The sequence below is a fragment of the Rhinichthys klamathensis genome, unplaced genomic scaffold, assembly GCF_029890125.1.
Source record: "Rhinichthys klamathensis goyatoka isolate OS25496 unplaced genomic scaffold, OSU_Roscu_1.1 h1tg000501l_1, whole genome shotgun sequence".
Lineage (NCBI taxonomy): Eukaryota > Metazoa > Chordata > Actinopteri > Cypriniformes > Leuciscidae > Rhinichthys > Rhinichthys klamathensis.
In genome coordinates, this window is record NW_026606982.1 from 272802 (window position 1) to 289333 (window position 16532).

The following is a 16532-nucleotide window of genomic DNA, read 5'->3' on the forward strand; positions in this document are numbered from 1 at the left end:
ATATATATTCCTTTATTTTATGGAATATTCTTTGATTTTAGAGTTGCACATATCTTTTCAAAATGTATACATTTGTTCTTAATTTAATGTTATCCTCTCCATAATGTACTTTAGAAACTAAATCTAACCACTCATTTAAAACTGGGGATTCTTGCTTTCTCAAAAAAAATGATTGCATTAAAAGCTGTAATTCTCAGCATTCTAAATAAGTATATATCATCTTTATAAAGTAGCATAGGTCCTATACCCAAAACTATATTTTGTATCTTTATTTATTTAGTTTCTTTAAAAAAAATCTTCCCTGAATTAGGCTACTTCTGTTCAATTTCTTTTTTTTATTAGAAGTATAAAATATATGAGTGTAATGAGCTAGAAGTTCACTGCAACTTATCCAACATCCTAAAGAGAAATTATTATAATTAGAAGATATTTCTAGTGTTATAAAATATCGCATATTAATTTTTTCAAGCAAAATGTTTTAGTCAGAATTATTGCGCTCCTATTTGGCGCGCATGCGCGCAGCAGCGCTCGTTCAATATGAAGATTAGCAGCAAAATGGATACATTTGCACGACTTTCTAACATTTACAGATGGAGAATATAACTGTAAAATGTAATTTGTGCACTGAGGGAAAAAAAAAAACATGTCACAAATGCATAAAACAGCACAAAATATACGCTGTATGATGGTGGATCGATTTGATCCACGATCGACCTCTAGGGCTGCTTCAGAAACGCGTGCACACGCAATTATCTAGACTAGATAAACCTGGATCAAATTAGTGAGATTGCGTGAACTTCAATTACCTTTTATGGAACCACTTTAGCCCCAACTTATTTGTTAGGCTCATTCAAGTCCGGTTTTGGAGTTTAATCCCCGCTTTTCTAAGCTTCATTTATGGAACAGCCCCCAGGTCTTCCTGCTCTCTAACGTCGCTCCAGTGCTGGAAAGCTTTTCTAATATTAACGTGGGTCCTAAAGCTCTTGCCTGGTCATAACCCTTCTTTTGTGATATTCCTCTGACCTTTTCTCTTTTGTAATGTCTCTCAGCTATCTCTCTTTCTACAGTCTTTCTTCAAATCTCTCTTTTGCTCACTCTCTCTCCTCCACCATCATGAGTGTATACGCCCCCTACTGCTGATTGGCTACAAGTGCATTGTGGTGCTCAGTCCGATCCACGTTCAACGGCGTTTCTCAGAAATCCCTTACTTTCAAGTTCTTCATGTAATCAGTGTAGTAGTTGCAGTGCCATTTTTTGTTGGGCTTTTTTCTAAATACTTTTTTCAGTATTTGCATGTATGTTATAATATGGACATTTCCAGGGGCAGCTCTAGTCAGGGACAACAAAAGACACCAAAAAACGGGTAAACAGGGAAGTCTGGTTACCCTAATAGATTAGCTGAATAAACATATCAAACTGTTTCCTCTGCTCAATTCATGTCTCTGATTTTTTTTTTTTTTTTTTTTTTTAGTTATCCAGGCATTATCGTCAGGTAGAATTTACTAAAAAGCAGCTGGGCTTGTTTATCCATTTGTTGTAGATGTAGCCCTTTATCTCAGTGAATTCATCAGTTTTCTTTGAGTGTGGAAGTCAGATAAAGTCTGTGAGCTGAGTCACTAGATCTGTTCTCATGTTGCCGCTTCTTTGGGCCTTTTTTCCACTGAAATTATCTTCTCCGCGATCTAAACTCCTAAAGAGAGATGTTCTGCATGAGCACAGACTTGAATCTGTCAGATTCGGATCCCAGTTCTCCATGTATGGACTTCGAGACTGCACTGTGGCAAACCAATAAGCCGTGTAGTAGCCTATATCATTTTCTCTCATTTACCAACTATGTTAGTGCATAGCATATCCTTCATAGGCCTGTGTGGTGATAGTTTTGGCCAGTAGGAGGTAGTGTTTTCTCGTTGTGTGTTGGGTTTGAAAGTAGGTATCTTGTATCTTGCAGATTAATCAACATCAGTTTACCCACTTCACTGTATATACTTCATACTGTAAATACCACTTCCTTTTTGTAGTGAAAACAATAGCTAGCCTATTTGTAAAAGGTCAAGCGACTAATCGAAACATTTTATTGTTTGATCATTAGCTAATCTTCATATTAAAAAATAGTTTAGGGACGTTGTCTCGCTCACTAAAATAAAGCAATCATATTTTAACATTAAGCTAATCTAATGTTTTTATGGCCATTGTCGTTTGCTGAATTTTGTAAGCTACTGGCCTATAGCCTAATAATAATTGTTCCTCAAAAACCTAGAACATTTAGTTTCCAGTGCCGTCTCTCTCTCTCTCTCTCTCTCTCTCTCTCTCTCTCTCTCTCTCTCTCTCTCTCTCTCTCTCTCTCTCTCTCTCTCTCTCTCTCTCTCTCTCTCTCTCTCTCTCTCTCTCTCTCTCTCTCTCTCTCTCTCTCTGTGTGTGTGTGTGTGTGTGTGTGTGTGTGTGTGATTGCTGTTTTCTTAAACTCTTAGCACCCTGATTCCAGCCTCTCTGGGCTCCGTATGGGCTGGATTCTCTGTTAAGTTAATTTGTATAATTTAATTTCAACTGCCCAAGGGTCTCAGACCCATAGACTTGAATATTCACTGCAAGGTTTTTTTAATGCATCTGTGCGTTTGTGTGCGCCTGCGTGCGTGTGTTTTTGGCTAATGTTTTTGTTGCGCGTGTGCGTAAATGCGTATGCGTGCGTGTTTTTAGAACTTGTTCCAGACTTTGTGGGTGGGTTGAGCTATTGTAATGATGCTTTTATTACATTATTTAGTAATGTCTGCGTTTAGAGATACATCATGGATTGTTAGAGGACATTGCCTGAGTGTGAGACAGCTAGACCGTGTGCATGTGTGTGTGGCGCTGAATCGATTCAGCAGCAGTGAGCTGTGAATATTTAAGTGATTTAAGATTAAAGAATCTGGAGTCGAAAAGAAGCGGCCCAGATTTAATATAAAACCATATTAAAGAGATTCAGCTTTATGAGGTCACAGAGGATCTGCAGTACACAGAGCACAGCTGTGAGTGGAGCGAGAACAGAGGAAGAGAAAGAGAGAAAGCAATGAAACTGAGGTCAGATAGCATCCACAAACACTCTTGGACTGGATTTTTCTTCTGAATTACATTGTTGAGCTCTATAGACTTTCCCTCTGAGCATGCATGCAGTAATGCTTGCTGACTCCAATTATGAAATTGCACCATGTTTACTCAAATAAAATAAAAATAAAGAAAGCAAGAAAGTTGCGCCTTGCTCATCTCTTCGTAAACCATCCATCCCGCCACTGTCATCCTCCTTTTTACTGCCACTTTCATTGTTTTCCAAGTTATTGGATGAGGGTGACACGTCTGAAAAAAGCATGAGAAAGAATAAAGTGGAGTTAGATTAATATGGTGTGTGTGTGTGTGTGTGTGTGTGTGTGTGTGTGTGTGTGTGTGTGTGTGTGTGTGTGTGTGTGTGTGTGTGTGCTTGACAGTAATAAATAGATTCGCTTTGGTGCTTGAGTAATAAATGTGTGTAAGCTGTGCATGTATGTGTATAATTTTGTTGTTTGAAAAGCATGTGTGTGCTCATGTGTTTCTGTGCATGTGTGTGTCATTTGATGTTTTTGTTTGATTGGCAGTCCTGTCCTGCTTTTAACACTCAGTCTGCTCTGATTCTCAACATATGCACAATTACACTACCAGTCCTCAGTTCTAACACATTAAAGATGTGGACTTCACACACTTGCACGCTCACACATGCACACACACTTTCACTGAGTAAGCCTCATATACAAGCATGTGGTTAGGGAAAGTTTGTCAAGAAGGATAAAGATTGTTTAAGAGTAAACAAATAAATAGCCTAAATAAATCATGATCGGTTCAGAGTTTTCCAAGCCTATGGGTCCTTGGGGGTCGCTTATGGGTCTATGTGGGTTTGTGAAAGATTTTCATGACACCAATTTAACTAATGTCTAACTTTCTAATTAATGATTTATTAAGCATAGCTATATAATTTAATAATGCTAATTATTTAAAATGTATAATAGGCCTATATACAGGGAGTCCTGCAGTTCTGTGAAGTTTGAAAACCCATGATCTAGACACAACCAAACGAAAAATCTCTTGACTAAATCAGCTAACTTATTTACAGATTGTTCCTTCCAGGGGTTACGAAATGGGAAATATTGTGTAATCGGCAGCGAACATGTGACGCTATTGTTAGCGCCTCAGTGATTTGTGTTTGTCTGCGTCCTCTGATGAATGTCGTAGTTGTAGTGCCTCTGCTCGCGCTCTTTTCCGCGGGAGGATTTTCAATGAGTTGACGTCACGCCGGCAGCCAATCAGCTGCTAGGGGTCGGTCTCTGGAACTGGCCGCAGTAGGTTATCAGCCTGAATCCTCGCAGTCCGAGGTCAGGAAGCCAGATGAGCCCACAGAGACGCAATTGCTCACCGCGACCAGCCCAATCCAACAGTCGCTGAGAGAGGACGAGGAAGTTCGGTATGAGAGGCAATGCTGACTGACCTGCACGCAGCCATGGTACCGAAGCGCGAGCCGGCGAAGTTGGAAGAGCGCGAGCGCACGCAGGCGGCGTGTGAGTGCCAAAGCCAATGCAACAACTGCAAAATCTTCCTGAGTTTATTCATCCTCTCGCTCTCTCTGCACCTCGTCACGCTCTTCTGCTACCTGGACCTGCGCTCTGAGCTCAAACGCGAAATATCACAGAAACACAAAGATGAGGTGTCATCAACGGGGCCAATCCCGCACTATGAAGCCACAGCGCCAGTGCTCCGGTTACGGGACACCGACCACCCAACAATAGACGATCAGGTAAACTGAGTTATCTGTTGTTCTACACAAAGAGCAGGTAGGCAGACAACAAAACGTGCTTCCTGCTCACTTGTCACATTTGCTTCAGCTTCTGTTATTGAGAAGAGAATTTCTTATTGTCTTGCCCCCCAGACTATTGTGTGTGTGTGTGTGTTTGGAGACCTTTTGTTAGAGTCCACTTCCTTTAAGGTCAGTGCTTCTAAATCCTGGTTCTGAAGTGTCACACAGCACTGTTCATTTTAGAGGTCTCACTTTATTTGACACACCCAGTTGAGGTCTTTGAGCATCTACTGAGCTGATGGAAAATCAGGTGTAAAAACATCTCAAATGTACAGTGCTTTGGTCTTCTATAGGACCAGAATTGAAAAACAAGTAATTGTGTGAGACAGAAAGTCTCTCATTGAGTGAGTGCTGTAAAATGATATATTTGTCAATTTAAAGTCAGTGTCATGAGCCATAGCATTTTTTACATTTACACACAAAAAATCACTCCACTAACTCAAACTTAAAAGCAGCAATTAAACTTTAAGCAAAATCAAACTAGTGCCTGCAGCAATTAGGGTCATTGCCTTTTTTTTTTTACATAACACTTTGTTACTGATGAAGAAAATTGAGCTGAGAAATTCTTAAAATTGACTAGAAAGGACAAAATTGTGATAAAGTAAAAACAAATGTTTAAAACAAAAAAGATTTTTACATTGTATTTGTTGTAATCTGGAGTTGTGCACAACTATTATTAGCATTTTATTCTATTAATTTAATATTATAATATGCACATTCAGGCACAAAATGCAATCAGTATTTACCAAATTTGCTATTTGTCATTTATATTACCTTATCACAAGGACAGACCCCAATCTAAGTTTAGGGGTTTTGCTCAAAGGCACATCAATTGCACTTTGCAGGGGTTCAGTCTTTAACCCTTTAACCTCTAGGTATGACAAGCACCTAGTTTGTGAGCTGAGCTTCAGTCACTGATTTAGATTAGCATTTGCCTCTCGCCCCACTCACATTGTGCGTCAAAAGCCCGCGAGTGACGTGCTTCTCGTAACTGTGAATCGTTCACCTGCAGGGGACATTTGTTCTGTTTAAACAACATCTGTCCTTTTTACGAGTTCTCTTCATCAGACGCACTTTTACTGTCAGGCGGCACAGGTCGCTGTTTATTTAGCCTTCGCTGCGGTTTGGCCCGGACTCGTGTTTGATTCCTTTGGCAAAAGGCCAGGCTCGTCGCAGCATTTCCTGATGTTCACCCCGCGGGCAGTGTGTTAGTGCTGAATCCAGAGCGCCTGGCTCAGGGATGCGTTTTATTAGACATAACTGGAGGAGGTAGAATTACACACACAGACAAATTCCTGCAGTGAATGAATGAATGAATCCAACGTACGTCTATGGCCTTTCTGAAGTGAATATCAGGGTGCAGAGACATCTCGTCCTTGGTGCACACAAACAATACAGTAAAAGTTAGTGTCAAAGGGCTGTAGGAATTGTCTTGTTTGCTTATTGTGATATTTACATAGATGTTGGCATCCTAATTGTCCATTACTTGTTTGTAAACCTGTACATTTTTGCATTCACAATTTTCATATGTGATTTTAGAGTGTATGGAGCAGCCCTATAGGCGCACACAGCATCGGTGTGGGATGGACACTCATTTTGGAAGTATTGTTACTAGGCATGGTGTTATTGTGTGCATGTGCGTGCAAATATGTGTCTGTGAGTATTGCACTGGTGCATGTCAGAAGAAGGCGTGTAACCATGACAACTCTGATTGATGGAGGGAGGCGTGAGCGCGGTTAGTCTGTCAGAGTAAAGATGACATGCATAGAAACCACAGAGCGAGAGAAAGTGTGTGTGCAACATGACCACTGCTAAAATTAATATAGTTTCCTTAGGAAAACAAAATCATTTTTAAATTTGTTTTGGTATAGTTGATGTTTTTTTTTATGACAAAATAGTATTACTTAATACCAGTGCAATGGTGTAAAGTTGCATAACGGTACTATCAATATTGTATATATCGGTCGAAATTGAATATTTAATTGTGCGTGCTCATTTCCCCTATTTTTATGTTTAGTTTACGTTTTTCTCTTTCTAATGCACGCTTAAAGCGTGCATCAATATTTTAAAACACTAGTAATAACACTGTTAAATGTAATCTTTACCAAATCAAAATATTAGTTTTTTGTACTGTTCATTATGATGTCGTTTTTGAAAATGTTGTTGAAAATGATTGTTTTCGGTGTTTGATTTTTAAATTATTCAGACAGAATTGTATAAATTGTACATATCAGCCATTTGTTGGTTATAATCCCAATATGTAATAAATCCATAAATGAGATACTCTGTATCAGCTATGAAACTGCTATGTCTCATTATAGCACATGCATCTCTCTGTTTGTGTTCCTGTGAAGGTCATACCTGTTACAGTGGATCAGACCTGCTTTTCTTTTACACTGTAGATCGGACCTTTCCTTTGTTAGAGTTTATATGTGTGTGAGAGAGAGCATGGGAAAATGAAGGGAATATTTTCCCCTTTCTCTCTCAGGCATTATGGCATGTGGCCAGATCGCAGTGTGAGCTCTCTAATGCACACACACACACTATTCCTTATTAAGCTTTGTAGGTATGGGATTCCTCCTCGACAGGATATTACATTAACGGATGGAGTCAGCCTCACTCTAATTACTCTCCATTCAACTATTTACCGCTGTAACTAATACACAGACAAGTTTCTCACATGCTCTCGGTGTGTTAGCCCGAGTCCTTTGTCCTTCGAGTTAGCAGTGAGGAGTTAGCAGTAAGGAATGCGCTCGTTGATCAGCATCTTAGATCTGATATGGCTAACACTATATATCCCAGAGGCAGCGCTGCTCTGTCTGACTGATTGCAAAAGTGTGTGTGTATGTGTGTGCTAATGAGGGATCTAAGAGCGAGTTCACCTCGGCCAAACAGGTGTTAGAGAGCTGTGCTCTGAAGAAACAGAATGTTTGCACGACTTTAATGGCTTTACTTTAAACAGCTGGATCTATTTAAGGAGTCCCAGACAACAGCTAACACACAGATGTGTGTGTAAGTTTGGGAACCAAAGCTTTAAAATTACACATTAGAGCGGCATGATGATTGGATGGATGGATGAATGTAGATAGATCAAGATCACTGAATCAACCTGACTACAATAGGTCACACCAATGAAATAATTTTTTAAGGGTCAGATCTAAATGAATGGAATTCTATGGTATCAGAGTAGCTCAACTCTTTTCATAACAGTATGGCTTTTTCAGTAACAAGCATTTTTTTTTTAACAAGTTACAATGTAGCGATGTCACGTGACATTGCCTTTTTCTGTAATGTTTTTTTATTTTTTTAAGTCTGGCTTTTTAGCAAAATTAACTGAGTAATGCTTGTCTAAAATGTTCATTGTCTTTCTCTCAGAAAATATTGAAACATCTAAATCACTTCAGGGAATCAGTTCAGTTAGATTCTTTTAAATAAACCAGTTCAAAAACTTTTTTTCATTTAAGCACAGCCCTTGTTTAGATTACAGCATGACAACATTATACACTTTTTTGTTTCTAAAGTAATATTATAGTATTTATTAAAATAATTAAAGAAATATAACATAAATGTTCTTTATCTCGTTCTCTCTCTTTTGTATCAGATAAATACTGTTCTGAAAATACAATTTTCAGATTAATAAATGGATAGATATTCACTTTAGGGCTGGGCATTGACACAAATTTCATGATTCGATTACACTTTACAAGCTTGCTATTCGATTCTGATTCAATATTGATTAATATGGATATGTATCAGATACAGTAATGTAGTACCAACTGACAGATACAGTCAGTTGGTACTACATTACTATTTTGAGGGTTAAAATTAACTGATTTGTATACAAACGCTTAATTAAAGAAGGTTTTATAATAATAAAATTATAGTTTATTATTTACTTTCATTTAGCTTATTATTTACAATTATTACATAATTATGTTTCTACTCCAATTATTATTAATTTTATTTTTATTAAATATAAACATTTAAATGGTGGCTGTCATAAAAACTTGATGGATTTATTCAAACATACATTAAAGGTATTGTAGGTTAGCCTCGTGAGACCATCCTGATCTCGCGAGCTTTCAAGGTTTCACTCGCAGATCAGTCTGGATACTTTCCGTTAAAGAAAATTTGGGAGCAGTTCACCAAACGAACGTCCAATCAGCGTTGGCTTTGAGGCGTGTTGAGGTGTGACGCAACGAGAAGCGCGTCAGTTCAGTCTAAAGAACATGTCGGCTTCAGCGGATGAAACTAGCATCAGCGTGGCTATCGAGCAAGTTTTATCGGAATTACAGAGTATTTCTTCACTGAAAGAAGAGCAAAACACTGCTCTGGAGGCTTTTCTCAGAGGAAAAGATACGCTCTGTTAGTACGTCATATGCTTCGTTGATCTGATTGGTTGATTTGGCCCGTCTATCACCAACATAGGCCAATCAGCTAACCAGTATTTTCGCCCCTTACCAAAACTACTTCAACGGAAGGTTTCCAGATGGATATGCGGAGCAAATCCATCTGGCGGAGTCAGGTTAATTGTAGGTAGGATTAAAAAAAAAACTTTTTGCCAAATTTGTTTAAACTTTCTATATATATCAATGCATAATTAAAATGTAAGTACTCTGGAAAAGAGAGTATAAAAATCGAGTGTCTGTAGTCCTCTCAGGGCTGTAATAAACACAGCTACTTATCTCCATTCACTTCCACCCCCTCCATTCTGGGCTCCTTCCAAAACCACGCCCCCAAAACACATGAACGAGCGATGCCGACAGCTCACAGCTGGAGGACGCGCTTACCAGCGCCGAGCGGAGAGGAGCAGTGCATGTAGTGACATCATGTCAGACTCACATGTAATAAAATACCTAACTTTATCATTATGAATATAAACAACTAACATGGCTGTTAGTACTCACTATCAAGCTAGCATATCGATACTGGTAAAGTTTAAAATATATTGAGTTTGATTCGTTAACGAGCTAGTAACATAAAGCAAAGCTAAAAACAGGTTGCATTGATACACGTTTTCCCATTACAATCAGTTTCACTGTGATGAAGGTGAATTTCGTGTAAGATTCATAACATATACGCCGTGTTTTGCATGTAATTGTGTCTCTTACTAGTCTCTTACCCTCCTCGAGTCAAACGAGTGCGCGCATGTGGGCAGCGCATGTAGCAGCGCGGGTGTTGCCATGGTTGCGAGAGAGTGACAGTCGCCTAAGCCAATCCTTTGTTTCGTCCCGGCAGGAAATAATGAGCTGTGTTTAGTGCAGATTAAACGGTCTAGAGTCACTCGATTTTTATACTCTTTTTATCAGAGTACTTACATTTTAATTATGCATTGATATATATAGAAAGTTTAAACAAATTTGGGAAAAAGTTTTTTAGACCAAAAACGACCTACCCTACCTTTAAGTAAAACATATATAATGAATATGTAATATGATGCATATATTTAGCAAAATGCTCTTCTTCTAGTTGACTAACAAATTAATTTATGGTCACTGAATGGCTTTTCTGAGGTAAATGTAAATGTGACATTGTTTACAAGTTTATTTATTAATGTCTTTACGCGGTTGAAACACTGATTGAGCAATTACATTAAACATGATCCCTTCATATGCACATCACGTGCTACCTCAGGGCTCCAGACTAATGGTGTGTTCACACCGAACGCGAATAGAGCATCAAAAATCTGAAATAAAAGATATTCCTGCTCTGTACTTGTTGTGGAAGTCCCAAATACGAAGGAAAGCCAAACGCCGACATGTCTGGGTTCACAGCACCATCCAGAGGCGCACTCAACTCTGTGAATTTCACCGTCTTCTCCTTTCCTTTTATGCCCGGTCTCTGTAAGCATACGACGTAGTATCGTATCTTTCAGGGTACCCACAGACGGCAACAATAAGCATCCCCTCCATTTTCGACAACAGTGATAGACCGGACGTATCAATTATCTCTTCGTTGATTGGCTGGCGCAACAAAGCGTCATGCGAATCTTCCGCTCGAGTTCACATTTTTCAACTTGCGCGGAAGAAACGCGGCAAACTCGTCGCGGCAAACACGTCGCCCAATTCGCGTCATTCGCGACGGCCGGCGCGAATGATGCGTCTATTCGCGTCTTTGCAGTGACTATACTATTATCTACTCGCGCAAATTATTAAATTAGCGTTCGGTGGGAACACACCATAACATTGAGAGCAGTTCTTCAGATGGTGGCGCCAGCACATGATTTGGTAGCGCTGGGGGGATTTTTAATCTTAAAGGCAATTTAATCATATTACTATTGTTTTGCATTAAAGGTACACTGTGTAGGAATTTCTCCCATGTAGCGGTGAAATTGTATTTTGCATTCAAACGAATAGTGCTCTCTAGCGCCTCGCTTTTTCAAATGCGTGTTGCAACGGTAGCCGTTGTAGTCTTTCTCCTTCATTAGCTCTTTCCACCTGGGAAAAGCTATCCCGATATTTACCTTTATTTTCCTTTTAAATTATTATTTTTTGCTTTTTTGGCAAGGATTCCTTCTCCGGTGGCTCGGCATAATGACCCTGCATTATGAAGTACGGTGCTGCGCAGCCTTTCAAATTTGCCGGGGCAGTGACAAGTGACAAGGGCAGTGACTCCTTGTCCGTTTCAGTCACGTGACGCTGGCTCTGAACGAAAACGCGTTTGTCCCTCTCTGCTATTATAGTTTTTCAAGATGACGGAACGACATGGAAGCCTCCTTGGACTTACCCATCCCATGTAATTAAATATAAGAAATTCTTCGCTTATGAGGATAAGTCAGATCATTGGCAGAGGTAATTTTACACCAATGAGGACATATTTATGAATAAAGACGTTGATTTTAGCTAAAAAAATACTTAAACTACACAGTGTACCTTTTAATAAGTGCATTTACTACTAATAAAATGATTTTAAAATTTATTAGAAATTTGATAGTAATTAGCACTGAGCTTGAATTGAGATGCAGATAAAATTAACTTTTGTTAACAACAGTAACATGCAAAAAACTCATTTTTATTAGGAAAATTCTAATATTCTACTCTTAATAAAAGTACCATTGTTCTTCTATAGTATCATACTGAAATGACAGACAGCTTTAGTGATTATAAGAGTGCTCTTTACTTGCTTTCTGTGTAATTCAGTCGCAATTTGAAGAAAAGGTTTTGTTTTTCATGAGACTGACTTTTCCTACTTTTCCATATATTAGGGAGTGAAAATGGCAATTAAGTCATAAAGACAGTTGTAAATAAAGGTTGCAAAATGTGACAATTTGGTCGCCGTCTGGAGTGAGCCCTGTACCTACTAAACCATGACCTCGGACCCCATGGCACCTCAAAAACAACTTGAAACACCTCAATGGCCTCTCTGTCAATAAACAAAGCTTTTTAAATTTAAAAAGGGTTTTTTTGTGATTAATGTGAGCTTAAATTGGTTGTGACTGGAGTCTGAACACACTGCCCCATTTTCAGTATGACTGTCCCCAAGTAACCCAGCATGTGTTTCTGCTGGCCTGTGTGTTTTTGTATTTGTATTTGTTTGGGTGTGCAATGTGCATATCAGTCTGTCTGTAAGAGCCTGTGTGTGTATGTTTGACATTGTACGTATAATAACACCCATTATTCTGGTCCTGCTTGGCATTTGTGAGGAATGCTCTGTCTTTCTTTTGTGTGTATGCGTCTGTATCTGTTAATATTGTATTTTGTGTCTGTTGTGGTGATTTAAACTTTTCGCAGCGGTTTGTGTTTCCTGGTGGTCACACAATCTGTGTGAGTGTGTGTGTCTTTACACTGGAATCGTTGAATCCTAAACGAGTTTGGTTCGCCCTGGGGTTCACCGACTGAGAGAGTTCCAGACAAACATCATTGTCTGTGACCAGGATATGTTCTGTCATTAAGCATAGAGATCAAGAGGTCATGTGTGAGTGTGTGTATATTTTGACAAGGCCTCCTGTTATCACTCCGTTGAAATGACTCCTCCATAAAAGCAGTTTAGAGATGTTTTATGTTAAATTAATTTGAGCACAGCTGGGTGGGTGTATTTGATCATTTGTTGCCTTTAAGGAAACCATCCATTTGGAGAGGTAGAGGACAAAAAGAAGGGAAGATGAGTGAAAGCTTGACTAAACAGGACAATCTATCTCGGTGTCTGACTGTGATATGTGAACCTCCCTGTGGTTTGAGATGAGAGCAGAGGCTTGTGTTGTTTTTGGAGTCATTACCAGCATATTCTTGATGGCCCTCTGAGAATTGTATGAAATGTTGTTCTCAATAATGTAATCCATATGTGATAACATGCCCATAATCTAAACCTGCTCTAATCTATATGTGTGGACGACGTGCACATCTGTATGGGGTGTGTTTGAAAATACTCTGATCCAGATGAGGCTGGAGTAAGAGTGATGAAGGTGGCATTCATAATCATAGATATATTCTTTTATTAGGCAAGGCAAGTTTATTTATATAGCACATTTCATACACAATGGTAATTCAAAGTGCTTTACATAGAAGAAATTAAAATAATCAAAACAAATAAGAATAATTAAAACAGTTTAGAATAAAAAATAAAATAAAGTACAGTAAAAACAGTCGGACGAACATTGGCACAGTGCTCATTCAGTAAATGCACAGCTAAACAGATGTGTTTTGAGTCTGGATTTGAATGTGACTACTGTAGGAGCACATCTGATCTCCTCTGGAAGCTGGTTCCAGCTGCGGCTGGCATAATAGCTAAAAGCGGACTCACCATGCTTAGAGTGAACCCTTGGTATTTCTAGCTGATGTGATCCTAATGATCTGAGTGATCTGTTAGGTTTATATTCAGTGAGCATATATGCAATATATTGAGGTCCTAGCCCATTGAATGATTCATATACCAGTAATAATACTTTAAAATCAATCCTAAATGTAACTGGGAGCCAGTGTGAAGACCTGAGGACTGATGTGATGTGTTCTATTTGCTGGTTCTGCTCAGAATCCTGGCAGCAGCGTTCTGTATGAGCTGCAACTGTCTTATAGTCTTTTTAGGAAGGCCAGTGAGGAGTCCATTACAGTAATCCACCCTGCTGGTGATAAAAGCATGCACAAGTTTCTCTAAGTCTTGATTGGAAACAAAGCATCTAATGTTAGCAATATTTTTCAGTTATTGCTTTGACATGACTACTGAAACTAAGGTCTGACTCTAGAGACACACCAAGATTCCTGACTTGATTTTTAGTTGTTTGACCCCTAGCGTGAAGGTATGCGTTCACCTTGAGAACTTCATCTTTGTTTCCAAACGCAATGACTTCAGTTTTGTCCTTGTTTAACTGAAGAAAGTTTTGGCACATCCAACTGTTCACTTCATCAATGCATTGGCACAGGGAGTCAATGGGACTGTAATTGTTAGGCGATAGGGCTAAGTAGAGCTGTGTGTCGTCTGCATAGCTGTGGTAAGTAATTTGGTTCTTTCTCATTATTTGGCTCATTGGGAGCATATACATGTTGAATAGGAGTGGTGCAAGAATTGAGCCTTGAGGGACTCCGCAAGTCATGGATGTCCACTCAGACTTATGGTCTCCTATACTCACATAATAACCTCTCCCTTCTAAGTATGACCTGAACCATTTTAGGACTATCCCAGAAAGCCCCACCCAGTTTTCCAGCCTGTCAAGAAGTATGTCGTGATCGACAGTGTCAAATGCAGCACTGGGGTCGAGTAGTACCAGTACTGATAATTTGCCTGTATCAGTATTTAAGCGAATATCGTTTATTATCTTTAGAGCCCTGTCTCTGACAATTTTCAATCTGGTTTCCGATCGCATCACAGCACAAAGTATCCATTCAAGCTTAAGAATTTGTTCAGCTGATTGAAGACAACTTTTTCTATGATCTTGCCTATGAAAGGAAGATTTGAGATCGGTCTATAGTTGCTTAAGATGGTCTTATCCAGATTGCTCTTTTTCAGGAGGGGCTTGACAACTGCAGTTTTCAGGGAGTTTGGAAAACTCCCAGAGAGAAGTGAGGCATTTACCACTTCTAGGAGATCTGCTTCTAAACAGTTTAACACACTTTTAAAAAAAGATGTGGGAACTGCGTCAAGGGCGCAGGTTGATGTTTTAAGGTGCTGTACGGTTTCTTCCAAAATGTTGCCTTCAATTTCGTCGAAAACTGACATAACTACTTTCTCAGGTTGTGGTCTGATCTGTCTGACCCCAGAGCAGCGGTTCTCAAAGTGTGGGGCGCGCCCCACTGGTGGGAAATAGAGACGTGACAGGTGGGGCGCGCCAAACGGGAGGAAATTTTCCTTTTTATGCCTTTATATCTTTATCCAGACATCCCAAATGTTCCGGAAGTTCCGGGAGTCTCCCGCATATTGATAGCGGCTCCTTGACGCCCGCAAATGAGATCCAATCTCCCGGAATCAGGAGCAAGACCGCGCACTAGAGTAGAGAGTGACTGCGCGCGCGCGTGTGTGTGTGTGTGTGTGTGTGTGTGACTATTAATGCAGCGCGTGTGAGAGCAAACCGTCCTTATAGCTGTGTCTTGCCGCTTATTAGACCGATCACCCCCGGGGGCGACAACAAGTAACAGGAATTCCCCACCCCCAAAATAATGATTGACGTGACGTCGGCATATTAATTGTAGCGGAACAAACTTTTGCGCCCATAGATATGTAGCCTATGTTTCGCGCCGATGGGTAGCCAGGCGCGCTGGAAGCTGTTTCATGCGTAAGTGGGGGCTGAGGGCTGGGTTGGAAAATATGTGACGTCATTATGTTGTGGCTTACGACAAGACATGAAATTTCTCTGAACATTGAACATGATTTGAGAGTGGCAGTATCAAGCCTGCAACCCTGCTTTGAGAAATTGTGCAATGCAAAACAGGCTCATTGCAGTCACTAATGCAGGGATAAATAGACCTGTCTTGCCAAATGGATTTCTCTTCTTTTCTTTTTTTAACAGATTGCAAAGTGGCACTTTTATTTCTTTTCTATTTTTGAGGCACTTTTATTTTCTCTATTTTTGAATTTCATGCAAGTTATGACACAGATGCACTTCATTTTCTTTATTTTTGAACTTGCTGTTATTTGATGTAGATAGTTAGTTTGTATTTAGATACAACTTGTTACTATACTGATACTACTTGTTACTTCAATAAATTGGAACATTTTAAGCTTGTTACGTATTTCATTAGCATTGTGTCGGGGCGATGGGGGCAGTGGGGCTTGAAAATTCCCCCTTGTCCAAAGTGGGGAATGACCGAAAAAGTTTGAGAACCACTGCCCCAGAGCAACTCAAGGATGTGCTGATCACCTTTCTGATATTATTGATTTTCTCAGAGAAGCAAACTCACTGCACTTGCTGTCTGAGAGCATTTCACTGGGAATCTGGCTTGGGGGGTTTGTCAGTCTCTCTACAGTAGCAAAAAGAGTGCGTGTGTTGTTTATTACTACGTTATTGTGCCCTTAATTCTGATTTCTTGCTCACAATGCTCAGTGTTGTGTGCCCTTGATATGCATATCATTAATGATTAGAGATGCACCAATGTATCGGCCAATAATCGGTATTGGCCAATAAAAGTAATTATTTTACTCCGCTTACAAATTCGTTCTATCTTATCCCAAAATTCAAACAATAAATGGAAACAAAAATTCAAACAATAAAACACTCTTAAATGTGATGTGACAGATTGCTGTAGCGCCT

The 16532-nt window shown here is 39.5% G+C and overlaps 1 protein-coding gene across 3 annotated transcripts in view; it reads left to right on the forward strand.

The window, feature by feature from the left end:
* The first annotated feature begins 4289 nt into the window (after positions 1-4289).
* Positions 4290-16532, forward strand: part of eda (ectodysplasin A) — a 40859-nt gene continuing 28616 nt past the window's right edge. The window contains exon 1 of one of the 3 annotated variants that reach the window (XM_056237819.1): positions 4290-4795. In XM_056237819.1, coding sequence (XP_056093794.1) covers positions 4478-4795 — 318 coding nt within the window. In that variant the 5' untranslated portion in view covers positions 4290-4477. The remainder of the gene's footprint in view (positions 4796-16532) is intronic. The other 2 variants (XM_056237820.1, XM_056237818.1) reach the window with 2 other exon arrangements.